This window comes from Blastocystis hominis (assembly GCF_000151665.1).
Source record: "Blastocystis hominis, Singapore isolate B (sub-type 7) whole genome shotgun sequence assembly, scaffold_27".
Classification (NCBI taxonomy): Eukaryota; class Bigyra; order Opalinata; family Blastocystidae; genus Blastocystis; species Blastocystis hominis.
The window spans coordinates 65,582-90,952 of record NW_013171835.1 but is presented as its reverse complement, the minus strand read 5'-3'; the positions used below and the strand labels follow the sequence as shown (position 1 = coordinate 90,952).

Below are 25,371 nucleotides of genomic sequence, written 5' to 3'. Positions count from 1 at the left end.
CAAATCAAACAAGGATCCAATCAAACCACACTCGTAATCCAACACTCCAAATCCGTTTAAGCAAAAAGATCATTCCCGCGGTTCCACTATTCGTTGTTCAAGTGCATAAAAATAGGTTTCTACTTCATACAAGTAGTGCTTTTTTGCTTTTGTGAATTATTGAGCCTGAAATATTGTTAGGAATCCTGAAACCATGAATTTCGAAGAAAAAATGAAATATGTCAGTTTGATTCTGCTGGTGTTTTTCACCAGCGCCCAAGTGTTGTGCATGCGATACGCGAGAACGCTCCCAGGAGACCACTATGATACATCGACTGCAGTCATTGTCGGAGAGTGCATGAAGCTCGTTATGTCCTACTTCCTTCTGGCTTTCGAAAAGGGTTCATGCAAAGCTGCGACCTCTCAGTTATTGTCCGAGGCGACTTGCCATACGCAGAACGTGCTGCTACAGTCGGTTCCCGCCATTCTCTACACCATTCAGAACAACTTCAACTACATTGCCATCTCCAACTTGGAGGCTGCCGTGTTTCAGGTCAGTTCGCAGTTGAAACTGCTGACAGCTGCCATTTTCACGGTCACTTTCCTGAAGAAGTACATTTCTCCGTTCCAGTGGCTTGCTCTGGTGATTCTGGGCGTCGGTGTCATTTTGGTGCAGATCGACCCCACTGCGAAGCTTTCCGGCTCCACGAACATGGCGCTTGGATTATTCTCTGTGGTCGTGGCGTGCACGACGTCGGGCTTCGCTGGCGTGTTTATGGAGAAAATGTTCAAAGATAACAAGTTCTCGCTGTGGTCCCGCAATGTCTGGCTCGCCATCTACAGCATCCTCTCCGGAGTGTTAGGTCTGATCTTCAAGAATCCCGCGCTGCTCGTGCCCGCGAATTTCTTTAAGGGATACACGTTCTGGGCCTGGCTGGCGATCTTCCTCCTCGCCGTCGGAGGATTGATCATCGCCATGGTGTTGAAGTATGCAGATAATATATTGAAGGCGTTCGGAAACAGCGCGTCGATTATCGTGTCGAGCTGGATCTCGTTGTATCTGTTCGATTTCAAGATCACCAAGTACTTCTTGCTGGGATGCACGCTGGTGGTCGTAGCGATCGTGTTGTATTCGTATGGAGCGAAATCTGTCAGCTATGTGAGAATGCAGCCCACGAAGGTGTGATGTGTTTGTTAGAAATATCTTGCCTGGTGACTTGTGATTGGATTCTGGTTCGACGCAAGATTGTTGCATTGCTGAGAATATGGATTCCAGGAAAGGAGCTAGAGGAGCTAATCTTCGCACTTCTTCAAAAGAATCACGAACGGGTCATGCCCGTGAAAATGTGCTTTCCTTATCCGGTGATTGGCTAATTTGTAGTCTGAAAAGAAGAAGGGTTCGCAAACAAGTCGTATTGACCGTTATTTTTTCCAACGTGTGGGGAAACAGGGAGATTTCGCTGTCTTCCCTGATGTATCTTCTGTTTGAAAGCTACTTAATGTTAGAAATCAACAGAGGAAAGCGAATCGATCGCTGTCAGCAATATAAATGTAGAGGAGTTTGAAAACTGGAGCGAGGGCGGGAAAGAAAGAATGCCGCTCTTGACAAAGCGCCATTCATCCGAAAAAGCGCGCGATATCATGCGAACCCCGGATATGTTTCTATCCAAACAGGAGCGAGAGGAGAAGAAGCGCCGATTGAACGAAGCCCAGCTCTCTCCCAAACCCGAGCCCCTGCCTGAGTCAAAACCCGATCCTCCGGTTCTCTCTCTGAACACACCTGCAATGTTTAAAAAGCCTTCACAGCGATGGTTTGTTTTTCATATTTTGGTTGATTCGTAGCGATCAAATCAAACCATCATCATCATCATTATCATCATTTGTCCCCAAGCAGCAATGGCGTGGTCTAGACTTCCCCATCCATCCTCCCGTTCTTCTTTACCCTTCCGAACCTGTCTTCCCCTCTTCTCCCCCTGTTGCGCCCCCACAAATTTCATTCGCTGGCTCCTATTTTTCGGGAGTTTCTCCGATCCCTTCCGATGCGACTGTGCTTCCAGCGCCTTCCGAACCCAGCGAATCGATCGAATCCGTGATAAACGAGCTGTCTGTGCGTGTGATGCGCTGGGATGAGTGGTAGAGCGGGGATGATGCATTGCGTCTCTACGCGCTTCGCTTTGTTCGATCGGGTGCATCGCGCTGGTGCTACCACGCCTATTCCACCACCGAACTCACGAACTGGCTTCGGAGCTTCGAGTTCGTGAACTGGTCTCTTGAAGGTAATCAAAAATAGCGGCAAAATTGACGCGAAGATGACGACTGGATCGACGAAGACACGGAGAGCAACGCGTTTCTGATCTACGGGAGCCAGGGCAAGACGTCGTTGGCGTACGCGGCGTCGGAAGCGCTTGGATTCCGCGTGCTGGAAGTGAACAACGCGGACCAAGAGCTCGCCAACGTGGTGACGTCGCTGCAGGAAGCCACGCAGAGCCATCTGCTGCGCACCAAGAAGAAGACGAACAGAGCGGAGACGCGGAAGAGCGCGATGGAATCGGGGAAACGGGGAAGAGAGAGCGGGAAAAGCGCGGAGTTTCGGAAATGTCCCGTTATTTTGTTGGACGATTTGGATGTTAATTTGTATTCCGCCGCTGCTTCGTTTGCCGCCTCCGATGTTGCCAATCGAATGGGCCCTAATCCCCAATTGAGTTCCAGTGGGTCCAATGGGTCCAATGGAACAATAGGGTCAATAGGGTCAATAGGGTCATTTGGGCCCATTCGATCCATTGGGTCATTAGGGACATTAGGGTCATTAGGGTCATTAGGGACATTAGGGCCCACCGGAACGTCTCCCTCGTTGTCATCTTCGCCGAGCTTGTCAATCGCGTCGTTGACCGCTCTGGACTGCTTCGCCGTGTACGCGGAGAAGGTGAATTTGGCGGCAAGCGAACTAACAAACAGTCGAGTTCGCTGCGGCCAGGCTTCCTCAAGTCCGTCAAGCAGCTCATTCAGCACAGCAAATGCCCCATCGTGCTCACCGCCTCCGCCCTTTCCGTACAGTTATCCATGATCATCAAGCGCAGAGCGAAATCGCCGCCATCACGCCCAATCAATTGTTCATCCCCAAGCCACAGATCCCCGCGGTTATGGTCCAGGTCGCAGTCACCGCGGGGCAGCGGGAGATTCCGATAACCGCGGATTTGATTCGACGCACCGTGATCGAAAATCGGTTCGATTTTAGGAAGTCCATAAATTCCCTCGAATTCTATGGAAATTCCCGCGGGACCGTCGATTGCTGCTGGCCGTTTCATCGCGTCGGTTCCGACTGGGCGTTTCATCCGACCTGGTTGGCGCTGGATGACGAAATTTCCCTCTATTTTGCGTTTTCCAATTTTCTGCCCTTTTTCTGCGATTTCTCCACAAATGAAACGCCCTGCGAAACGCCCTGCGCAACTCCCGCGGGGCGCGTGGTTTCGGTGGATTCGGTGCGGCCGTCGGTTCTTTCGAATCGGGGCGGGGAAGTCGAGATCCGCGGGGAAATGGAAAAAGTGGCGGAGGTCTGGCTGAACGGAAAAACGTCCCAAAAACTGGAAATCCGAAAGAGGGGAGTTTCATCGCTGGTGGTGTGGATTCCCGCGGGACTGAGTGGGTTGCACTTCTTGGAGTTTCATCTGCGGAACGGATTGATTGGGGCGTTTCGCGAGGAATTCCCGTGGTTCGGGAATGTGGGAATCCGGATCAAACGTGGAAACGTGGAAACGTGGAATTCGGAGAATGAGTTTGAAGATCCGATGGAATTCGAAAGGGATGAAATGGAGAAACGTGGAAATGAAAAGGGGAAAAGGGGAAATAAGCGAAGGAAAATCGTGGAAGAATTGAGCGAATCGAGCGAATCCAATGAGTTGAATGAATCAAATAATTTGAATGAATTGAATGCGATCGTCAATCCGAAAGAATTGAATCAAATGAATCAAATGAATCAAATGAATCAAATGAATGAATTGAATGAATTGAATGAATCCATTAAACCCGTTCAATCGATTGAACCAACTAATCTTGTCCATTCCAATCTTTCCAACGAGTCCATCCAATCCAACACTTTTTCTCCACCTTCTTCTTCTTCTTCCATTTCAATTCTTTCCGATCTTTGTGAGTGTTACGACGCTTTGGAAGTCGCTTCGCTCCTCACTTCCACCTCCGCTCATCATTTCAAAGTCTCTTTTCTCTACCCTTTTTTCTCACTTTCAGATTTCCTCCGAAGATTGTGTCTACGGGGAACGCTATTTCCACCCTTCGTTCTACGTTTCCCACGGGGAAATGGCCACTTCGCTTCTTTCCACTTGCTACAAACGCTTTTTCACTTCATCCTTCCATCCCTCCGAGCGAATCAGCAGCGCTCTTTCACTCAAACGCGCTGTAAAGCCGCTCTCTCTTCATTATCAACAAACCATTTGGGACGAAGAGGCTCGCGAAGCGATTCATTGCATTCCTGGTTATGAGTTCATGTAGTCGATGGATTCGAATTGAGAGATAGAACCAGCAGACAAATTCGAAATGAATTCAATGATCGACTGCAGCTGCTTGTGCGCATTGCAAGGATTGATGGGGAGTGTGCGAGGAACGCGAAAAGATCGGTGCGGACGACGAGCTACAGAATGCTGCAGCGTTTGGGAAGTTTAAGCAGTATGAAGCGAGTAATGCAGGTTTTGGAGAAGGGGGGGTTCTATCCTGAAAGTGAAGGAGAAGAACAGGCATAAGTTTTTATTATATATCTATATATCTATTTATATTTATATATTTATTCTCTACCATTGTGTTTGTTTGCATGTTTTAACATTAATGATTCACCTACACTTCAGTATTGATACGATAGCTTCTATAGTGAATACAATTATTGTACTCGCTGTAATTATTTACTACAGACACATGCGAAGAGTAGAAGCTAGAAATTATGTTTTAAGCGTAGTCCCGTGTGAAAATCAACGGAAGAACGGCGCTGATCACAGGCGGAGCAAGTGGAATTGGTCTGGGTAGGATTTTCCGGAGGTCTGCGTTATTCTAGCAACGGCTAAATTATTTGCGGAGACCGGAATGAACGTGGTGATTTGGGATAAAAACATGGACAATCTGCAGAAGACCAAGGATGAAGTACTAAAGCATATGAAGAAAGGATTTTTGTTCATGCAACAGCACGTCGATGTCTCCTCAAAGCAGCAGGTAAGACACGCAGTCCCTTGCGAACCACAGATTGAGACCGCTCACAGCGAACTGAGCAAGACGCTGTCCGACTGCGGCATAAGCCCTGTCTCGATCATCGTAAACAACGCAGGTAGTGGAGCGAGTGAATGTGTGTGAAGAGCAGGCATCGTATACAGTCAGTCGTTTTTGGATTTGAATGAAAACGAAACCGAAAACCTGTTTTCCGTGCGTTTTGCTCGCCTTTCTCACGCTCCAGGTCAATGTGCTCGCGCCCTTTTGCGTCATTCACACCTTCCTTCCGGATTTGATCGATCAAAAAGTGTCAAACATTGTCAACATCTCATCATTAATCGCGTTCCTTCCTTCCTCCCGTCTCTCGTTTTTTCCTTCTTTTTCGTTGATTCGCAGTGCGTACAGCGCATCGAAAGCCGCGCTCTGCGCGATGAGCAATTGTCTGCGATTAGAAATGAAGGTGAACCACTACGACCATATCCGCGTTTCCACGGTGTGTCCGCAGTTCGTGACCACGGGAATGTTCGACGGAGCGTACCAGAACGAGTAGGAGCGGAGATGTTCCTCGATGTGCAGACATCTCGGCCACTTCATCAAGGAATGCGTGTTTCCGGATAACAAGCCGGAGGACATCGCGCGGGAGGTCGTGTACGCGATAACGCACGAGAAGGAGGAGATCATTTTGCCGGTTTGAACGTTGAATTGAATTGAATCAAAGCGTTTGGTGGGCTTTTTGCTGCCGTTTGCTGCGCTGTTTCCGAGGGTGATCACGGATTATTTGTTTGCGTTTATGGGAGGAGGCCATGGAATGGACGGATTTAAGGGAAGAGGAAAAGAGTGGAATCGATCATGGAGATTGGAGAAACGGGAGAAAGAGGAGGAAGAGGTGGTGGTAACCAAGGAGAATACAGTTATTTTCTGTAATGTAAAGTAATAGATGAGGGTGTTTGTTGGAATTGCAGAAAAATCTTGAAATGTTTTTTTGGGTCGCTGCGTGGTTTGTTATTGTTATTTGTGTGACGACATTGAATAAAACCTTCTTTACGAAGATTCACTGTCCCTATCCGGTGTCCATTACTATGGTAGCGTTATTCAACGAGCATTCATCGTAGGTTCACATGCTATCTTGTGCTGTGTATTCCACCATCATGAAATACACGGCTCCCAAGTTCTTTAATTACCGACCTCTTAAAAGAGGAGAGTTGAAGAAAATGATTTTAGTTAGCGTTATTTTTATCGTGAACATCGTTCTATCTAACTCATCACTCAAATTCAACAGCCTAGCTCTCGACCAAGTAAGACCTTCCTGTTACGTATCGAACAGATGTTCCGTTGCACTATGCCTGTTTTTACGTGTATTCTCGAATTTATCATCCATCGTACTGTACGCCCAACTCGTGTATATCTATCTCTCATTCCTGTTATCATTGGAACGATGCTGGTGTGTGCTGGAGATGTATGTGTTCAAAAGGGCGAGTGACGGTTAGATCTCAGGCACCTTTTTCGGCGTGATTCTTCTTATCATCAGTTGCACAATCTCATCATTAAAGGGAATTATTACGAAATACCTCCTTTCCGGACAGCAGCCCCTTAGCACGTTCCAATTATTGAACCTCGTACATTTCCCTCCCTTTTTGCTGATTACCTAGAATTCCTCCTTTTCCTTCCTAGAAATCCTCCCGCTCTCTCTCTTCAATGACTCTGCCTTCTGGACTACGTGGCTTCCCAAGTTTCGTTTTTTTCGTGTTTTTATGTAGTGCAAAAATCGGAGCTATTTTGCTTCTGGCGTTCCACGGAATGCTGGCTTTTATGCTGAATATCGCAAACTTTAATGCGGTGAAGGAAGGAGGACCGCTTATGATGAACGTGGTGGGAAATGTGAAGCAAGTGGTAATGATCATCCTGTCCGTAGTCCTGTTCAATAATAAAATGAAACCGATCGGAGTCATTGGATCGGTTATTTGCATTACTGGATCAATGTGGTATTCTATGGGTAGAATTGGGGTGTGGGAGTGAAAAATAGAGACTTCTCGCTCTCGTCGTGCCGAAGCGCATCGCATCGAGAAAGAGGAAGAAGAAGAAGTGGAAGGGAAAGAAGATACGGAGAGACTGATTAAGAATAGAGATCAAGTCTGTTTTGTTTGTTTAGAGGAACGAAAATGGGAAGAAGGTACGGTGAGACAAATCAAGAATCGAGATTAAGTCTGTTTTACCTTTGTTTGTAAGAAAGAATCGAATAAAACTTTGGTTGGTTGGAAGATTTACCGCTTTTTCTGTTGCTAACCATTGTTTTTTGTTTCCGAAAGGTAATAAGGGAGTAAAATGAGAATTGAGACTTGCTATTTCTGCTCGGGACCTATTTATCCTGGACATGGTATCACGTTTGTTCGAAACGACAGTAAAGTCGGTTCTGCTGTTGCCAACCTCATGGACTAGGTTTTCCACTTTTGCCGATCGAAGTGCAAGAACAATTTCAATCTGAAGCGCAATCCTCGTAAGGTGCGCTGGACAAAGGCGTTCAGAAGGGCCAACGGAAAGGATATTCGCGTGGTACGAGTTTTCTGTGGTTGTTTACCTCATAGGACTCGACTTTCGAGTTTGAGAAGACTCGTAACCGTCCTGTGAAGTATAACCGCGATTTGATGGCTGCTACGCTGAAGGCGATGAAACGTGTGTCTGAGATTCAGACTATTCGTGAGAAGCGTTTCTATCAGAAGAGGTTTGCTATTTTGGATATGTGTGACTGTCAGAATGGCGCTGGCGAAGGAGCAGCAGAGAATCCATCAGAAGACGATCATTGCCAGAGTCGTGTTGTGTCTGTGAATTCATGCGTAGAACGTGGAATTGCTGGCTCCTGCCGCTGCCAAGAGAACGGAGGATGTCATCCGAGCGGAGCAGGTGAGAGAGGAAATGAAGGCTCGCAAGGCGGACATTCAGCGACAGAAGCAAAACAAGCAGCAGAATCAGAACCAGAACCAGAACCAGAACCAGAACCAGAATTAGAATTAGGGTTCTCACGGATAGTCCTGACTTTTTATGAAAACCATCCAACACCCAAGCAAGTTGTCAAACCTGTAATCTCCAACCTGTTTGTGGAACAAACAATGCGTTACATAAAGGAAGAACTAGGAAGACGCTGCACCTTCTCCTTCTTCGGTTTTCTTCTTGGAAACAGCGCTTTCACAATAGGGATGAAGAGGCAGGGGAGGAAGAATCCCAGCCTATGTCTCAATCGATACCACACATGCTACTCTTCCTAACAACATAGCTACCGTCTCAGAAGGCTGCGCTCCCACCGACAACCAATACTTTATGCGATCTAATCATAGGATTGATTGCTACAACCGTCCTACCAACGTTTAAGCGTACTTCTTTGATTCCATCGTCAAGCGGAATGGGATTATACGTTCCTACCTGTTTGTTACGCACCCAAATGATCCCATAGCCTACCTCCTCCAAGAACTTTCCATCGCGCTTTACATTTTTATTGCACACACGAATTCGATAGAATGGAAGATGTCTCCTTCCCAAACGTGCCAGTCGGATCTAGACCACTCACCCCTCCCCTTTCTTGCATACCACCACGGGCATCTCTCCAACCAATCAAACAAACAATGTGTACGCGTGTACGCGTGTACGCGTGAATGAATGAATAAGTGAATGAATTATCGAACAAACAATCTCCCTGGTCCTCACCTCCTTACAGCTTTCCGTGATCGGACACATAGAAAGCGATGTTTCCAGTGGCCAGCAGCTTTCCGCTCTGTCTCATCTCAGCGTACTCCTCGCGCGTCCACTTGGTGAATCCCCACTTCTTCGACACCACGATCTTTTGGCGGCCGGGGAACTTCATCTTGGCACGACGCAGAGCCTCGATGGCGACCTCCTTCTTGTCATCCTTGGTACGGATGGAGATCAGAGGCTGGCCAATGCGCACGCGAGCGACCAGACCGTTGGGCTTACCGAAAGCGTGACGCATACCGGTCTGCAGACGATCGGCACCGGCGCAGGAAAGCATCTTGTTGATACGAGTGACGTGGTAAGGATGAGCACGCACACGCATGTGGAAGGTATCCTTGCCTCCGTACTTCACCAAGTACTTGTTGGCAGCAATACGAGCGGCTTCCAGAGCCTCAGAGGACAGCTAGATATTCAGGAAAGCGCACAAAACGTACCTGCTCACGCTCGTCAGAGAGCATGTGGCAGACGAAAGGATAGGTGTCCACGGAAGCAGACTTGTCACCAATATCGAAAATACGAATCTTGGCATCTATTCGTGACCGCTTTCCCACATCACAAACCAGGCACTCCACGGCAGAAACGAGACTTAATGTAAGGCTTGTTCTTGCAGTAACGGTAGCAACGAGCAGGACGACGACCCATTTTGTTACTTCTAGGGAAAAATGTAAGGTAGGAAAACCATAGAACTTACGCGATACCACGAAGCATAGTAATTGAGCAAGTCAGATTCCGCCGTGATCCACTATTTGCCATTATAATCTCGCTATCGATTCATGGGTGCTTACAAGTATCTTGAGGAGCTCTGGAGAAAGAAGCAGAGCGATGCCATGCGTTACGTGCTTCGTATTCGTTCTTGGGAGTATCGTCAGCTTCCTAAGGTGTGCCGCGTGTCGCACTCCACTCGTCCCGACAAGGCCCGCAAGCTGGGCATGAAGGCCAAGCAGGGTTACGTTGTGTACCGTGTGGCCGTTCGCCGCGGAGGACGCAAGCGACCTAATCCTAAGGGAATTGTCTACGGAAAGCCCAAGCACCAGGGTATTAACCAGCTGAAGAACACCCGCAATCTTCAGACGATTGCCGAGTGCCGTGTGGGCCGTGTGTGCTCGAACCTGCGTGTGCTGAACAGCTACTGGGTGAACCAGGACGCTACCTACAAGTACTACGAGGTGATCTTGGTGGATCCCAACCACCCTGCTATCCGCAACGACCCCTCCATCAACTGGATCGTGTCTCCTGTCCACAAGCACCGTGAGTGCCGTGGTCTGACCTCTGCTGGTCGTCATGCTCGTGGCATGAACAAGAAGGGCCACCGTGCCAACAAGCGCATTGGAGGATCCTGGAGAGCCAGCTGGAAGCGTCGCAACACGCTCTCTCTCCGCAGATACCGATAAGCTTGAGATTATTCGATTTCGGATTGTTTGTTCAAAACTGATATTTTTTAATGTAGTTTTGCAAGAATGGAGTATGGAGATGGAGGAAATACACACTCTTTGATCATCACACAAAACAACCAAAAATGTTCTCCTCTGTGCGTATCGGAGCAAGTCTCGCTCCACGTATTATTGAAGGACTGAGGCCGTTTTCAAAAGCAGTTTCACAGAAGTCAATATTCGATACTCTAAACAAAAGCAACATTTACCCTGTAATTCCGGCATTCCGACGTGAAAAGGATGGAAAAAACTATAGTCGGTTTCTGCGCAAAAACGGAGCAATTCCGGGAGTGTTGTATGGCTCTGATGGAAATGGACACGATGAAAGGATACTGATTGCTGTTCCTGCTAGTGAGGTAGATCGGTTTACCAAGCGTTTGAACTTGGCTTTGGAGTGTACGTTGTTTGAGCTGGATTTGGAGGGTGAGCGAATTTTGTGCTTCCCGCGCCAATTGTCGTGCCATCCTTGTACGTTTGAAATGAAATAGTAATTGTGTAGTGACCGACAAGCCTGAGAATCTCAACTTCCTGCGGATGAACAAAAAAACGGGCACTATGGTTCAGATTCCCATTCGTTACTACAACCAAACGAAAAACCGTGAGATCAAGTTGGGAGGCTTTTTGTCCACGGCTACGCGCTATTTGGACGTGCGCGTAAAGGGCGATGTGACCTACGTTCCTCCGTTTATCAACTGCAATCTGGAGAAGCTGACGCATAAGCGAGCGTTCGGTGTCGAGGATTTGGATTTTGATCGATCGAAATTCGCTCCTCATCCGAAAATGTACAAACGCGTGTTCGCTTCGATTTCGGGCAAGGTGAAAGGAGTGGAGGAACCTACAGAGGAGGAAGCGAGCAAGTCGATTTGGATTGTTTGTTGACAAAAAAAAGAAAAGAAGAGGAAGGGAAATGAATTGGCATGGTTTAGAAGAAGAAGAAGTAGGAATAAATAGATGGATAGATAGATAGATAATGAAATGAATTGGGAGATAGGAATGGACATCTGTAAAAGAATCTATCCAATAGAAATAAAGGTTAACGACTACCACCTCTTCTGTGATCCCTCATGTACATTTCACTTCTATATTCAATTGATAACAGCCATGCCAACAAAAGACATTCACATTTCCACCCTTTTGTTCCTTTGATAGAAACAAACACATCACATCGTTTTTTGCTTGGACTGCTGCTGAGACAGCACGGTATACAACAAAATCACCACGCCCACCACAATAATAAACACTCGGAGCAGCTGCGAATCTACTCTTCACGCCTCCTTCCTCCCCCTACACGAAAAATTCGACGTTCGATACACCACAATATGCACCGGCGATTGCAGCAGCAGGCTTCGCGTCTCTCCGAACTGCGATTCCCCGCACTGCACCGGGTAATTCAGCGATTCTTCCAACGGAACGCGCGCCACAAGCTTCCCCTGCAGCGAGAAAACCAACACTTCGATCGATCCCGAGACCGTAACGAAGCGATCCACCGCGGAAAGCAGCGGCAGCTGATCCGAAGACTCGTCGAATTCGCTCCAGCGCACCTTGGTTTGCTTGGACCACTCGATGACTCCCTTGATCGACGTGCACGTGAGCAGACCGCGATTGGTGAGCGTGATGATTCTCTCGGCGATGTGGGTTTGCGGGTTGAGAATGACCAAAGGCTGCAGCACTAAAATCTCATCGTCTAGCCCTCAGAGAAAGCGAAAGCCCGAACAGTCGTCTTCTAAATTGCTCGCTTTCCCGCAGATATTCACCGAGAAGAGCAGCTGGCCGCGGGAAACCGCTTGGAGGTAGCAGCGCGAGTAGGAATTCATTCGGTTGTTTTCGCCGGTGAATGGCTCGGGCGCGGTCTATGGCGATGATTAGAAAAAACGAGGGAAATGCGTACGAAGACGTTCACAATGTCGTCTAAATGGTACGAAATTGGGACATGGCTAATCATAATCTATCAAAGCGAAACCAAATACAGCTGATTCACTGGGAGAAGGATTCTCGAAATATAGTCTATTTTTGGAATTCCAGAAATACCCTCTACTTCCCGTTTGCTGGTCAAACAGCAAAATCCCCATGTCTGTATGTACCACCACCACATTTCCCTCATTCGTAGGCTTTTCCCGCGATCCTTCGTTTTGGTTCCATCCGTGATTCTGGTGAATGTGTGTCTGAAGGGATTTCAAAAGGGAAATTGGAAGCAGCGAACGGAGCGGACTATCTGCCCCGTAATTCTGGAATTCCAAAAATACCCATATAATTATCTCGATAATGAAAAGCGTTCCGTTTGTATTGCTTAATAGAGATCGTGGAATCGTGGTAATTGCGGTAGAAATGGGGAAACAAGAGAACACTGCTCTGACTGTAATCGCTGACATCCACGACTTTGTGTTCGCTATCAAATCGATTCAAAATGGGTCTAGAAGGCTAAAAGTGGAATGGAACGAAGCTACTGGTGTGTGGAAAAGGTATTGAGTTGGGAGAGATGGTGTGTAATACTATTTCGCCAAACAAAATCGCCGTTTTCGGCGTTCAACAAGAGAATTTTAATATCGTTAATGGAATTGATGCTGTCAAAAATCGACTTGTATTTCTCCAAGATGTAAAACTGAGGATGGTCGCGATATTGCTGGAGATCGATATCGCTTCCCAGAGAAATCTTGCGTTCTTTTAACACGCTCAACTCTTCGCTTGTTAAACGCTCCGAAACTATTCATGAAGTGGGGAAACGGGGAAAACGAGCTTTGACGAAGTGCTTCGGACTGATCGAATAGCTGATCGAAACGTAGATTACGCTGGAAACGCCGCAAGTTTTTTGTTTGCTGATCGTCAGAGCACTGTTGCTCACGATCAACGTGCTCATGTTGATGAGGTTGCTTTCGTACACAGAGATCTTCCACAAAAGACGAAGTGATTCGTCATAGCACGAAATAATCCCATTATTGCTCATAATCACAACAATTCCAAGAAGATGGTTTCCAATCTCAATTCGGTCCGCTGCAATTGCTATGATGTTGTCAACTATTTTAATAGATTATATTCAAATGTAAATACTGCTCCTTAATTGCGAGTTTGAGAGAAGAGATACTTCCCGAAAGGAATTCTGTGCAGATGAGCCGTAGAACGAATGTTGCTTTGCTGAAAATGAGTAGATTCGCAAAGAGAGAGAAGAAGTCACTACAATCAGTTCTTGCTCTCCATCTCCATTCTATGTGAAAATTCGCTCAATTTCCAATACAATATCAAATAAGAGAGCGGGCGGTTGTTTGCTTCGCTGAATTCCATAACTTCCATCATTGTATTCATCGTTGTATGTGATATGAAACTTTTCTTCATAATTAAAGTGGTCATTTCCCTAGATGAAACACACTCCACATGGAACTACTCCTAGACAGTAGAATAGTACAATCGATGAAAAAATAAGAATACTGATGCTACTTTGTTTCATCGATAAAACAATTCTTTTACAAAGGGATGGAAATCAACAAAGATGATGTGGACAATAATATAAGTCAAATAGAACAGTTGGAACGTCAATGGGAGGAGTATTTACGTGATTCGCTTATTTGAGCATGTAGGGAGCAAAATCGTTTAGCAGCGTGTGTAATATGCGAAAATCCTGAGTTAGAAGATAAAATACGTGTAAGCCCAAGGTGAGGATGTGTTGTGTAGAACCATTCTTTGGAACGAATTGGTGGATTGGATATTAGCTATAGTGGTGATGATGATGATACGGCAGTGGGCTGCCTTGTCGTATACAATCCTCAAACGCAGAAAATCGTTTATTCTGACCTCCAAACCTTTACGATCTCCGTTCCCTACATTCCAGGGTATCTCGCTTATCGCGAAATGCCCATCTATCGTTCTCTTTTAACGAAACTAAAACAAAACCACAACGAACTCTTTCCAGAAGTGATTTTGGTTGATGGCCAGGGGCGACTCCATCCTCGTCATTGTGGCTCTGCGTGTGTCGTTGGACTTGAATTTGGCTGTCCGACGATTGGAGTAGGGAAAAACATGTTTTGTGGAGGATCGTTCGTTCAATCAGGAAAGAAGCCTGTAGTTTTGGATGGCGCGTGCGACGTTTGCTCAGATATCCACGAGTGTAAGCGCGTTTTCAGTGAGGCATTGCAAAACAACAAGCGAGCTGTACTTTTTAGTCCACCTTGGGATGTAGGTGAATATTCATCATTATGGGGAAGTCATTGGAGTTAGCTTCTGTCCACCGTCCATAACAAAACCCATTTTCATTTCCGTGGGAACTCGTGTTAGTTTGAATGAGGCTCTTCAGATTGTGTCTTCTTTATGCCAGTTCCGTTTGCCTGAGCCGATAAGAATTGCAGACCACTTATCAAGAATGGCCTTGAAATAATAGTGGTGTTTGTTGAAGAAAGGTTTCAAAATTCAAAGTTGTTGAAATTCTTTACTCCCTATTTGAATTCACTGCGAAGAAATATAATGGAAGCGAAACGTTTACACCGAAACTTGATGTATGAAGGTACCAATGTGATTTCAGCACTTTTAAATCCAGATATGTTCCCCGAATACATGAACAGAGCGAATGAGCTTGGTTTTTCGGGAGAAGTCTTCCTCGACACTTTCCCCGAAAATCGGAAGGTGATTGGTACTCACAGTGGTACTTTCCATTCGGACGAAGCTCTGGCGGTTTCCCTTTTACGAACTCTTCCCGAATATCGAGATCATGGTATTTCTTCTGGTTTGTGGTTGAAATGAAGTAATTATGCGAACTCGTAATCAGGAATTACTGAAGAAGTGTGATATTGTTGTGGATGTCGGTGGTGAGTATGATTTTGAAAAGTGAGTATTAATAATACGTCGCTGATGAATTTTAGAAAACGGTTCGATCATCATCAAAAGGGATTTGAGTGTACGTTCGATTCTCAACACAAAACGAAGTTGAGTTCTGCCGGTTTAATGTAATTTAGTGTTTTCTCATGTTTCACCTAGTTACAAACATTTCGGTCGTGAAATCATCGGAGCGATTCTGAACCGCTCTCTGCCCCCAGCCGACTTAGACTACGTTTATCACAAAGTCTACGACCACTTCGTCGAAGAAATCGACGGCACGGACAACGGCGTGAATAGCAGTAGCGGTGACTCGAACTACAAAGTGACGACGACGATCTCGAGCCGCGTGGCGCGTCTTGGGATTTCTTGGCGCGAAGAATGGAGCGAAGAGAAAGAGCAAGAGCGTTTCCGCTTCGCAATGGGGCTGATGATCGGAGAGTTCTGGCAGCGCGTTCATATCGAGGCGGACGAGATCCTGCCGGCGCGCGGAATCGTGCGCGAGGCGATGGAGAAGGCGAAGGAGGTGCATCCGTCGGGGGAAATTCTGGTGATGAAGGAGAGCTGTCCGTACATGGAGCACGTGTTTGAGCTGGAGAAGGAGCGCGGAGAGGAGGGAAAGACGAAGTTCGTGGTGGTGGAGAACACGGACGGGTCGTGGCGAGTGCGTGCGATGAACGCGGGCCCCGGAACGTTCGAGGTGAGAAAGAAGATTTTGGCGAAGTGTTTGGGACTGCGAGACGAGGAACTGAGCCGAGCGAGCGGAATCGAAGGGTGCATTTTTGTGCATATAAACGGGTTTATTGGGAGCAATAAGACGAAAGAAGGAGCGTTGAAGATGGCGATTCAGTCTTTGGAGTGAAGGGTGTGTTGGTTGGATGCTTGTTTGTTGGAGAAGTGTTGATAATGATGGATGTGGATATTTTATGGTGTTTTGTCTTTTTGTGTTGTGATAGTTGAAAGAATAAAGGGTAATTGGTTTGGATGAAAACAGGAAAAGTAAAATAATAATATTTAACATTATGTATTGGAGACTGTGGGTTATTAGAGGAAGAAAATATCAAAAATAACGTTTTGGGTTGTTTGTTTCTTTGTTTGAAATCAATAGCAACATGATTCCCGCGGTTTTTACACTTTAACTGTTTTTCACAAAATGTCGTCAACTACATTTGGAATTGATTTGGGATCTACAAACTCTGTCGCAGCAATATGGAAGAATGGAGATATCGAAGTTTTAGCTTATAAAACAGGTTCTCGTGTTTTTCCTTCTTGTGTTGCCTATAATAAAAGGAATCCTACCTATAGTATTATAGGGTATTTTGCTAAGCAAAAAATGCAAACCACAAGCTATGGTGTTTTCCACCACGTCAGAGATCTTCTCGGAGTTTCTTATGACAATCCCATCGTTGCAGAAATGCGTGGATCTGTGGGATATGATATACGAAATGGTGCTGATGGAAAACTTGTCGTTGCTATTCAAACTGAAGCTGGAGATGTAGTAAAACACCCTGAAGATGTTGAAGCTATGATACTTTCAGCTATCGCCGAAGAGATGAAAGGTGTTGCTGGATTTGATATACGAAATGCTGTAATAACTGTTCCTACATATTTCGATCAATATAAACGAGATTTGACAAAATTGGCAGGTCAAATCGCAGGATTGAATGTTCGTGCTATTATTTCCGAACCTCAAGCTGCTGCTTATGCTTATCTTGATTTTACTAATGAAGATCGAGATTTGACTTTAATGATTTATGATTTGGGTGGTAGAACATTTGATGTAACAATATTGGCATATGAAGGAGATGAATACACAGAACTAGCTACTGATGGTGATATATTTTGTGGTGGTCATGATTTTGACAAATTGATATTGGATGAAATGAAGAAGAGATACATGGATGAAACTGGGGAACCAATTCCTGCGAAGTTAATAGCCAAAGTTCTCTCAAAATGTGAGCAAGCCAAAATTGATTTACTAACCTATCCTCACACTGAAATAGATATTACAGATGATGTGATTATTGTTTTTACTCGAGCCGAAATGAATCGATTAATCGGACCTAAACTTGCAGACACTTTGAAGATTTGCGATCGAGCAATTGCAGCAGCTAAAATCACTGTTTCAGATATTGACAGTATCATTCTTGTTGGTGGTTCAACTCGACTACGATTGGTGGAAGAATTACTTAAAGGTCATTTCCCTAAAATTCCTATAAAAGGAAACATCAGTCCTGATTTATGTGTGGCCTATGGTGCAGCTAAATATGGACATAATCTCGATATTCACCCTGTTTCTGATCCTATTCCTCCTTCACCCCTTGTTTCGGGGTCTGTTGAAGAGTATCTTAAAATGTTTGAATCAAGATATCCCGATCTGCCTCCATTTGATGAATATGAGATTGATGAATTATCTCTATATAATCAACTAATTCTCAGTGATGAAAATGGTAGAATGCAGAAAATGAATCTTTGCAAAATGGACATTGGTATTTCCATTGGAGGGCGAATGGAAGTTCTCATTCCACGAAACACTGTTCTTCCTGTATCCAAGAAAAAGATGATTTGTCTGAAAGATATTTACCAATCAGAAATAAACATTTCAATTTATCAAGGGATTGATTCAATAGCTAAGAACAATGATGAATTAAAAAGACTTGAAGTGAAATTGGGCCATTACAATTGTTCGATTATATGTTTAGTTCTTGATATGAATAGGGAAGGAGTTTTGTCAGAAAGGGTCATAGACTGTGAAACTGGACATGATATGGAATGTAAAAGTATTCTTTTATTGTCGGCAGATGGAACAATAAAAGGGAGTCAAAATGGAGTGGATCAACAAAAAAGAAGAGCTCGAAATAGCGTACGTGCATTGGATATTATTCGTAATCGATTACAAAAGTGGGGATTCTCGTTAATAGAAGAGGGGGCCAGTGAAGAAGACCAAAAGATAATTTATAGTAATTACAGTCGCTTACAGAATGAACCATTATCGGTAAACTTGATAACCGAAATCTATACTATATTCACTCATATTCGTTGGAAAATTCAAAATAAAAAGTAATTCTGTTTGTATTTTACAATAATGTAAATGAGGACAAAAGGAATAACGAGATTTAAACTAATTTGTATAACAAATCTAACCTTAATTCAATTTTGATATATTACTGGCTTACAAATACTAATTTTATTTCTATCAACAGAAATATCATTACTCAATTTTTCTATTTATATATATCAGAAAACAAAACAATATTTGATGATTCGCCTCTACATTTCCTTAGAACCATGCTCCTATCCTCACCATTTCTTCTATAATCATCACTCACATTCAATTTCAGTAATATTCCCTCGCCACGTTCTTTAACAAACAAACTACATAGAAATCATTGACTTAAAAGTATCGCGATCATCTGTATCTCGGAAAGAAATCACAACAGGGTTCTTCCCTGATAATTTGATTGTAAGACTGTTGTCCACACCGGGCGTCCATTCACTCTCTTCTTTAAATCCATACTTCGCGAAATCACGGATTGACATCTCGGTTATTATTTCTTGAACCCATTCTTTCTTAAATAGAATCAATCCTTTTCGTTGATCCACATCGTTTCCTGAATTCCATCGTCGCACCAATCCATCGAATCCAACAGCGATATATTCTTTCTACCCATCAAAAGCACTGAAACAAAACAACATGCCACAAGTTTCCGCTTTCCACAATAAGAACATCGAAGAATGCTCGGCAATATCCACGGTTGAGTTGATGCTGTTCTCCATCGGGAGTTAAAACATATTTGGGAGTGGGTCGAAGTAGCTACAATGAAACGAAAAGACGAAGCGAACCTCGTAAACTTGATCATCGTCAGGGAAACTGTTGAGGTAATTCATGAACATGTAGAGAATCGGCATGATTTTGATTTTCTTCTAGAGATGAGAACCGATTTCAACGGAAACGGGAAGCAACACGGCGAGGCCGATCGCAATGAGAACAATTCGAATCGGGATGATCATGAAAAACACGGTTATGAGAATACAAATGATGAGAAGAAAACGCGTTTTTTCAGGATTCGTCCAGACGAGCAAATGATACGTTTTCTCGATGACCGTGAATCCCAAATTGGCAACGAACATCATCAGCGTGGCCGCCGAGAGCGAGTTTTTCATTTGATTCACGGGCGTGTTCACGATATTGATGAGACTGCTCGACAGAAACTACAATCGAGCCTCTCCTTCATCCACTACATCGTTCTCCGTGTGAATCACTTCCTCCGTCGTTTGGATCGTTCTCGCCAGCAAGTGTCTCTTTCGAAGAACGAACGTGCCGACGAACAAGCCCACGATTCCAAGCATCGCGTAGAGGTGGACGTATTCCAGCGGCGCGAAGCCGACCACGCCGAAATAGCCAGCAGCAATCGCGAGCGAAAGCGGAGGGAACTCCCACGAAATGGCGAATTTGGCGTAGTCGGCGAGATCGAGCATGATTTTGGTGATTTGCCAGAAGCGAACCCACAAGCCAGAGACAGCGTTGGGCGTTAAATCGGGGAGAGGAGGCATGGGAGGGAGCTGTGAGGAGAAGAGATTGACGGGGTAGTTGAAATAGCGAAAAGCGAGCGAAATCGAGCCGACGGTTGTGAGACTGGTCGGGGTTTTGTGGACCAAATCGAAGGTTCGGATGGGCGTGTCTTGCGAGATGTCGTAGAGAGACATGGGCGAATAGGTGGACGTTTTCTCGAACTGGATGCCGCTCTGGTAGAACTGCAATGGAGAGAATGGAAAGGGGAAACGTCGATCTCGGCGATGGAGAGCTTCATCACGCCGATGGTTTGGAGCGACAAGCGATCCTTCACGATGATTTTGAGAACGGCGGCGGGGTCGAAGACGAACCAGGAGAACCGGAACTCGTCGCTGGTGATATCGATAATGTTATTGAACGGGATGGTGACGGAGGAGCAGGCGGTTTGCTAACCAATGAGGGAGAAAACGAAGAGAAACGTCGCAAGAGAGAACCAGATACAGCGATTTGTGCTTGTTTTTGAGGTTGAACAGCGTGATCTGGTTCAACTGAATCACTCTACGCGTGACTCCCTTCGTCCATGCGCACAGTCGCCCGATCGCTTGATCGTACACCAGCAGGCGGTCTTTCTTGATCGACCGCAGGACTTTCTCGCTGAGATCTTCGCCGCCCACGTTCTGCGATCGCTGCTCCGGCGGAATGCAGCGGAAAATGAACTTGGCGCGCTCTCTGCAGTTGCCATGCACCGCCATGCCGCAGACTTTGCATCTGTAGATCGCGTCGACGATGCCCGAGAGCAGCGACTTCTTGCAGACCGGGCAGTCCGTCGAGAACGACGCGGTGTCCAGCGTTTGCTTCTCGAAGTAGTGCGTTTTCTGCGGGTTGCTGCCTACGATGCACGCGCGGGAAAGCGATTACCTCGCAGATCCTTGGAGAGAACCATCGGGCAGAACATGAACGACACGCGGATCTTCGCGTCGGTTTTGATTCCGTCGCGATACAGCGTGTACCAATCGTCGTTGTACTTGTTGGGCTCGATGGCGAGGCGTCGAAGCGAGATCTGCGCCACGCCGAGATGCTGCTTCTTCCGGAAGAGCTGGCCTTCCGTTTTCACAGACACGCGCAGAATCGGGTTGACTTTGGGGAGGGCTCCGGGGTACTGGAGCGAGAACATGTTGTTGTGCCCGTCCCAGTCGGGAAAGCCGTCGTTGGCGCTGGTGAGATCGGTGTGGAAGATCTCTTCTCCCCAGGGCAGAAGGCTGAGTTTGCTGTACACGTTCGCTTTCGATTTGCTCTAGGGGAGAGAGGGCGTGCGATAAGCTACGGCAGGGAGCGCGAGATTGATCGCCTGCTGCACGATAACCGTGAAAAAACCGGGATAGGAAAGAATGCTGTCGTCCTGGCCGAGTGCCGAATAGTCCTGGTCGAAAGCGGGAGAACCTTCGAGGAACGTGCTGCGGCGGAGCGAATGCAGGAAATCGCTTCCCTGAGAGAGGTTTAGCGAGCTGGATTCGAAGGAGGTGATGTCGTCATAATCATCATCATCGTCATCCAACTCTGGCTGCGAAGGGCGAACGCGAAAACTGTGGAGATGTTGCGTAGAATCAATCGATGGAAGAGCTCCATTGGATCCGTCCGACCCAGGATGGGATGTTGAGGGATCCGCGTTATCCGCGCTTTCTCTTTTAAGAAAGGAAGGCTTCATGAAGTTCTCGAAAAAGGCATAGGTACTTTCCCCCAAGGTATGATTTACGGGAAAAGCCGTGAAAATTACCTCCTGATTCACACTCGAATCAGGTATTCCAGTACAGGGGAATAAAGAGTCAGCTAGTTTACAACATTGCTTATGACAGAATTTTAGACATTGAGTACATTGGTACGCTGAATTGAAAATCGCTAGTAAGGTGAAAATTACAAATAAACTAGATACAAATGATCTTCTCTCCACAAAACTCGCAGTTTTGAAAAAGCGGTATGACAGCTTGCGTAAAATGATGAATATTGTGCTCTGCCATAAAAAAGTACGGACTGCACAAAGAGATATATGAAAGAATGTCCTCAAAAAAAGGAAGGATTTCTGGAATCCCTCAAGTGGCGTCCAAAAAATCATAATCATAATAAAAACGAATATGATTTTCGTGTTCGACCATTCGTATGCACGCAGAATAGGGAATACTTCACGAAACCATATTTCCGTGATCGTGTCACCGAAGGTAGATTATTGCTTCCTGTCGTGTCCACTGTGGAGTGTGTTCTGTTGAATCAACGATTTTTTCAATCAGAACTATGCCTAAAAAGCATATTTCTTGTCAACCCTCAAAAGTAAAAAGCTCACAGTTCGTTATTTTTTATATATAAAATCTAGTTTTCTTATCGATTTTAGGACAAACAAGGAACGAGAAAATAGAATAAAGCAAAAGAACCACGGTAATAACCACGATAATGATCATGTCAATGGAATCAGTCACAGGTCGGATGGCCGCATCCGTTTCCTCTCGTGAATGCGCGCTTTCCGCAGATTCACTTGCGTCTGCGTTTCCATTCGCGTTTGTATTACTATCCTCCTGACGATGGTTTTGATACCAGTTTCTCGCCACGTTAAAAAGATATAAAACGATGTTGATGATCGAAAACAGAGGCATTCCATACCCGAACATCATAAAATTGTTTCCAAAGCGAAAGTTCATCATGCCAGGGAAGAGCATGCCTTGCGCCATGTTGAAAAAATTGTTGTTCTCTCTATTTGCTCGCTAATGATAAGTACAACAATGGGATGGATAGGTACAGTGTGATCACTTTCTTCGTAGTGTGCAGATGGTCGTTTGGGAATATTCTTTTCGCCGTGCAACTCCTTGTTGGTATCGTTCGCTCCATAGATCGGAGTTACATTGTCTCGCGTTACATGTCCTTTACAAACAGGACAATCGTCGTGAGCAAGGTCTAACCACTATCGAATAAGCGAATAGAAGGATTTGTACGTTAACCAAACAACTCCAGCTAGAAATGAGACTTCGAAAAAGCATTTACCAAAACAAATGACCGCATGGCGTTACCACGGGGTCTGAAGGAGTATCAAGACAGATACAACAAGAAAATGGTTTCGATTGTTCTTTGTCCGGTTCATTTGTATCGTTGGTTTGCTGCTATGATTCGGAGAGCAGTCTATTGCCTACAGTTTCCATAGTACAACAAATAGAACACAACGAATATATTTATGCAATAGAAATATCGCTTATTTTCGGTTTAGACTTTGATTCAATAATGAATCAAGAGGATGCATGTAATTCTCATTTGTGTGAAGAAGCGGTAGAGTTAAGGAAAATTAACGAATCGTCGCCGAAATTGCTAAATGAGGATTTCTTTAGAAGTCATCAATTAGTTCACTGCTTGTCGTCGTTTCTGGATGTATGAACAGGAAATGGAGTCCATTTTAGTTACCTGATTTGCTCAACCTCTCAATATGTAATAAGCAAATATATAATGCCGTTCAGCAGTCTGCAGACTGGAAACAGATATCATCTACGATGCTTTATCCTTGTTCGTGGTTTTTCTGTTTATTTAGTCTAAGGTAACTTTGAATCAAAGATTACGGGAACGCCAAGCAAAGTATTTTCGGAGGAGTTTGTAATCATCGATCCCTTTCACCTAGATTCTCCTCTTTCATACGCCAGAGAGAGGAAGCGATAAAACTCCGTAATTGCTATGAAGAATCTTTGCCAATATTCGTTACTCACCGTGTGATTTCTATAATGTGTAGAAGCGCTGCCAGTTTTGGACTCCGGTTCTTTACGGTCTGATCTGGTTTCTACTTGTACTCAGTCTGCTAAGTTTCTGCAGTCATTTAGTGCTCATGACTATCATTCAAAAAGTGGCTTTGTTCTTTGCAGCGGTTGACCGCTAGAACGCTTCTTTTCATCCCTATCTGTTGGTCCTGCATCTCGTTTTCTTGTTTATCGCTCTGCTCCTCGTCACCTGGGTTTCGTTCGACTACACTCCCAGCCGGTCGTTTTCCCGCTTCCACTTCACTCAGAGAGATGTTCTTCCACCATCTCCGTCGCTTTCTGTTCCTCCCCTTCTACTTTGAGCGGTGTCCGCAGCTGATTCGTCCGGTTTGGTTCGCGTTTATCATGTACGCCACGAGCTGCATGCTCTGGTATTTCTCCTTCGATGGCTGGATTTTGCCGGCCGACGCGAGCGTACTGATGAGCGCGTGCGTGGTGCTGAGTTACTTGTTTTTCGGTTACGTTTTCTACCAACTGAAACGGGAAAAAAAGCGAGCGAAGGGGAATCGAACCCGCGTCAGGCGGTACAACATGCAAATCAAGGTGATGGACGACGTGCACTGTCCACTCCTGACCTTCGCGCTTTTTATGGTGCAGTATCTGGTCAGCTCCTTTTTCTACTTCGAAAGCCCCAACGTTTTACAGTACTACTTACAGATCGCGATTCTAGGTAGCAATCCCCGCGGGAATTGAGAGTAGGGGTTTTGGCGGCTTCGACGCTGCCTTGGTTCGATATGGGCGTGGATTCCGGGACCGTTGGGTTGGATGGCCGCGCTGACGGGTAGAGAAACTGGATCTGGGGAATAACCGCGGGGTACATCAGCCTACTGTCGCTGTACACGGGGATCTACGCGCTGGCGCCGCATTTGTGGTATATTAACTACTGGATCTACGCGGCTCTGCTGGTAGAAATCGTGGAACTGTGCGATGTAGCTGGTGTTCACGTTTAATGTCGCGTATGTGGGTTTTCTTGTAACAGGCCTCTTCGCAAAGCTGGTGCAGATGAAGCAGCTGCGGCATTATGTGATGCTGCGTCTGGGGAAGGTGTCGGAGCGAGAGATGGTGTATTTATACGAGCGAATACAGGGATTGAGCGGGGGTATGGATATGGATTATTCGAATGCGGGCGAGTTTATGATCAGGCAGGCGTTCGAAGCGGCGGTGCGGCATCGCGAAGGGCTGGATGAAGAGAACGATGAGGAAAGCGAGTCGAGTACGGAGAGTTCGCCGAGGGAAGATCGTGATCATGAAGAAAATGAAAATGAAAATGAAAATGAAAGCGAAAGCGAAGAGTCATATGAAGAGGAGGGTTCCGAAGAGAATGAGAATGAGAATGAAGATCAAGACAATAATGGGGACGATCGTGATGAACACGTGGAACATCGAAGAAACAATGAAGTGCCTCCGCGCGAACCTGGAGTGGATGCTCGGTTTTTTGTAGAGCTGGGAATGGGCCTGCAGGAAATGCTGCTTCAACAGCTCATTCTGGAATCGATGAATCAAAACCAGCAAGGAAGGCAGCAGGGTGATGGACCGATTATCGAAGAGATCTATGATGATGACGCTGTTGCTAATGATGACGCTGTTCCTGATGATGACGCTGTTGCTAATGCTAATGCTGCTGATAGACCGAATTACCAAGTGGCCTATGATGATGATTATATTGCTGATGATGATTTTTATTTTTTAATTTCTGATGATGACGCTGTTCCTGATGATGACGCTGTTACTGATGATGACGCTGTTCCTGATAGACCGAATATCCAGGTGGTCTATGATGATGATTTTTCTTTTTTTGATGATGATGATGCTATTGAAGGGCATCCACAGGAAATGATTCATGATCCTCAAGAATATAATGGGCAGAATAATAATGATGATGATGATGGGGGTGATGAGATAAATATTGAAGAGATCGTGGATG

The 25,371-nt window shown here is 45.6% G+C and overlaps 14 protein-coding genes; 10 read left to right on the top strand and 4 right to left on the bottom strand.

The window, feature by feature from the left end:
• Positions 1-193: 193 nt before the first annotated feature.
• GSBLH_T00003178001 (uncharacterized protein) lies at positions 194-1,165 on the top strand (the record flags this gene model as incomplete). The annotated part of the gene is made up of 1 exon (XM_013041877.1): positions 194-1,165. The coding sequence occupies one exon, from the start codon at positions 194-196 to the stop codon at positions 1,163-1,165; it is 972 nt and encodes a 323-aa protein (XP_012897331.1).
• A 3,734-nt stretch (positions 1,166-4,899) lies between these two features.
• Positions 4,900-5,328, top strand: GSBLH_T00006605001 (uncharacterized protein; the record flags this gene model as incomplete). Its single annotated transcript, XM_013041876.1, has 4 exons — positions 4,900-4,908; positions 4,940-5,003; positions 5,036-5,190; positions 5,221-5,328. The coding sequence occupies 4 exons, from the start codon at positions 4,900-4,902 to the stop codon at positions 5,326-5,328; spliced, it is 336 nt and encodes a 111-aa protein (XP_012897330.1).
• Positions 5,329-5,368: 40 nt separating this feature from the next.
• Positions 5,369-6,125, top strand: GSBLH_T00003177001 (uncharacterized protein; the record flags this gene model as incomplete). XM_013041875.1 has 4 exons in its annotated part: positions 5,369-5,550; positions 5,581-5,730; positions 5,761-5,872; positions 5,903-6,125. 4 exons carry the CDS (start codon positions 5,369-5,371, stop codon positions 6,116-6,118), a joined length of 660 nt encoding a protein of 219 aa, XP_012897329.1. The 3' UTR covers positions 6,119-6,125.
• A 754-nt stretch (positions 6,126-6,879) lies between these two features.
• GSBLH_T00007115001 (uncharacterized protein) lies at positions 6,880-7,200 on the top strand (the record flags this gene model as incomplete). The annotated part of the gene is given in 2 exon segments (XM_013041874.1): positions 6,880-6,929; positions 6,942-7,200. The coding sequence occupies 2 exon segments, from the start codon at positions 6,880-6,882 to the stop codon at positions 7,198-7,200; spliced, it is 309 nt and encodes a 102-aa protein (XP_012897328.1).
• Positions 7,201-7,485: 285 nt separating this feature from the next.
• Positions 7,486-8,269, top strand: GSBLH_T00003176001 (uncharacterized protein). XM_013041873.1 has 5 exons: positions 7,486-7,587; positions 7,621-7,734; positions 7,767-7,903; positions 7,935-7,989; positions 8,020-8,269. The coding sequence occupies exons 1-5, from the start codon at positions 7,507-7,509 to the stop codon at positions 8,185-8,187; spliced, it is 555 nt and encodes a 184-aa protein (XP_012897327.1). The 5' UTR covers positions 7,486-7,506; the 3' UTR covers positions 8,188-8,269.
• Positions 8,270-8,309: 40 nt separating this feature from the next.
• On the bottom strand, positions 8,310-8,775 carry GSBLH_T00006604001 (Ribosomal protein S16; the record flags this gene model as incomplete). Its single annotated transcript, XM_013041872.1, has 5 exons — positions 8,310-8,405; positions 8,457-8,503; positions 8,538-8,598; positions 8,635-8,730; positions 8,764-8,775. 5 exons carry the CDS (start codon positions 8,773-8,775, stop codon positions 8,310-8,312), a joined length of 312 nt encoding a protein of 103 aa, XP_012897326.1.
• Positions 8,776-8,866: 91 nt separating this feature from the next.
• Positions 8,867-9,586, bottom strand: GSBLH_T00003175001 (Ribosomal protein L10e). XM_013041871.1 has 3 exons: positions 9,486-9,586; positions 9,360-9,454; positions 8,867-9,328 (listed from the first exon to the last, which is right to left on the bottom strand). The coding sequence occupies exons 1-3, from the start codon at positions 9,565-9,567 to the stop codon at positions 8,885-8,887; spliced, it is 621 nt and encodes a 206-aa protein (XP_012897325.1). The 5' UTR covers positions 9,568-9,586; the 3' UTR covers positions 8,867-8,884.
• A 112-nt stretch (positions 9,587-9,698) lies between these two features.
• On the top strand, positions 9,699-10,336 carry GSBLH_T00003174001 (uncharacterized protein; the record flags this gene model as incomplete). XM_013041870.1 has 2 exons in its annotated part: positions 9,699-9,893; positions 9,930-10,336. 2 exons carry the CDS (start codon positions 9,699-9,701, stop codon positions 10,314-10,316), a joined length of 582 nt encoding a protein of 193 aa, XP_012897324.1. The 3' UTR covers positions 10,317-10,336.
• Positions 10,337-10,441: 105 nt separating this feature from the next.
• Positions 10,442-11,234, top strand: GSBLH_T00003173001 (Ribosomal protein L25; the record flags this gene model as incomplete). Its single annotated transcript, XM_013041869.1, has 2 exons — positions 10,442-10,823; positions 10,855-11,234. The coding sequence occupies 2 exons, from the start codon at positions 10,442-10,444 to the stop codon at positions 11,232-11,234; spliced, it is 762 nt and encodes a 253-aa protein (XP_012897323.1).
• A 2,586-nt stretch (positions 11,235-13,820) lies between these two features.
• GSBLH_T00006603001 (uncharacterized protein) lies at positions 13,821-14,523 on the top strand (the record flags this gene model as incomplete). Its single annotated transcript, XM_013041868.1, has 4 exons — positions 13,821-13,891; positions 13,925-13,988; positions 14,019-14,451; positions 14,507-14,523. 4 exons carry the CDS (start codon positions 13,821-13,823, stop codon positions 14,521-14,523), a joined length of 585 nt encoding a protein of 194 aa, XP_012897322.1.
• Positions 14,524-14,804: 281 nt separating this feature from the next.
• On the top strand, positions 14,805-16,014 carry GSBLH_T00003172001 (uncharacterized protein; the record flags this gene model as incomplete). Its single annotated transcript, XM_013041867.1, has 4 exons — positions 14,805-15,051; positions 15,083-15,164; positions 15,200-15,283; positions 15,315-16,014. The coding sequence occupies 4 exons, from the start codon at positions 14,805-14,807 to the stop codon at positions 16,012-16,014; spliced, it is 1,113 nt and encodes a 370-aa protein (XP_012897321.1).
• Positions 16,015-16,305: 291 nt separating this feature from the next.
• GSBLH_T00003171001 (uncharacterized protein) lies at positions 16,306-18,216 on the top strand (the record flags this gene model as incomplete). Its single annotated transcript, XM_013041866.1, has 1 exon — positions 16,306-18,216. One exon carries the CDS (start codon positions 16,306-16,308, stop codon positions 18,214-18,216), a length of 1,911 nt encoding a protein of 636 aa, XP_012897320.1.
• Positions 18,217-18,528: 312 nt separating this feature from the next.
• On the bottom strand, positions 18,529-19,012 carry GSBLH_T00003170001 (uncharacterized protein; the record flags this gene model as incomplete). XM_013041865.1 has 1 exon in its annotated part: positions 18,529-19,012. The coding sequence occupies one exon, from the start codon at positions 19,010-19,012 to the stop codon at positions 18,734-18,736; it is 279 nt and encodes a 92-aa protein (XP_012897319.1). The 3' UTR covers positions 18,529-18,733.
• Positions 19,013-22,060: 3,048 nt separating this feature from the next.
• GSBLH_T00003169001 (uncharacterized protein) lies at positions 22,061-22,862 on the bottom strand. XM_013041864.1 has 4 exons: positions 22,839-22,862; positions 22,693-22,808; positions 22,644-22,662; positions 22,061-22,612 (listed from the first exon to the last, which is right to left on the bottom strand). The coding sequence occupies exons 1-4, from the start codon at positions 22,845-22,847 to the stop codon at positions 22,352-22,354; spliced, it is 405 nt and encodes a 134-aa protein (XP_012897318.1). The 5' UTR covers positions 22,848-22,862; the 3' UTR covers positions 22,061-22,351.
• Positions 22,863-25,371: the final 2,509 nt, after the last annotated feature.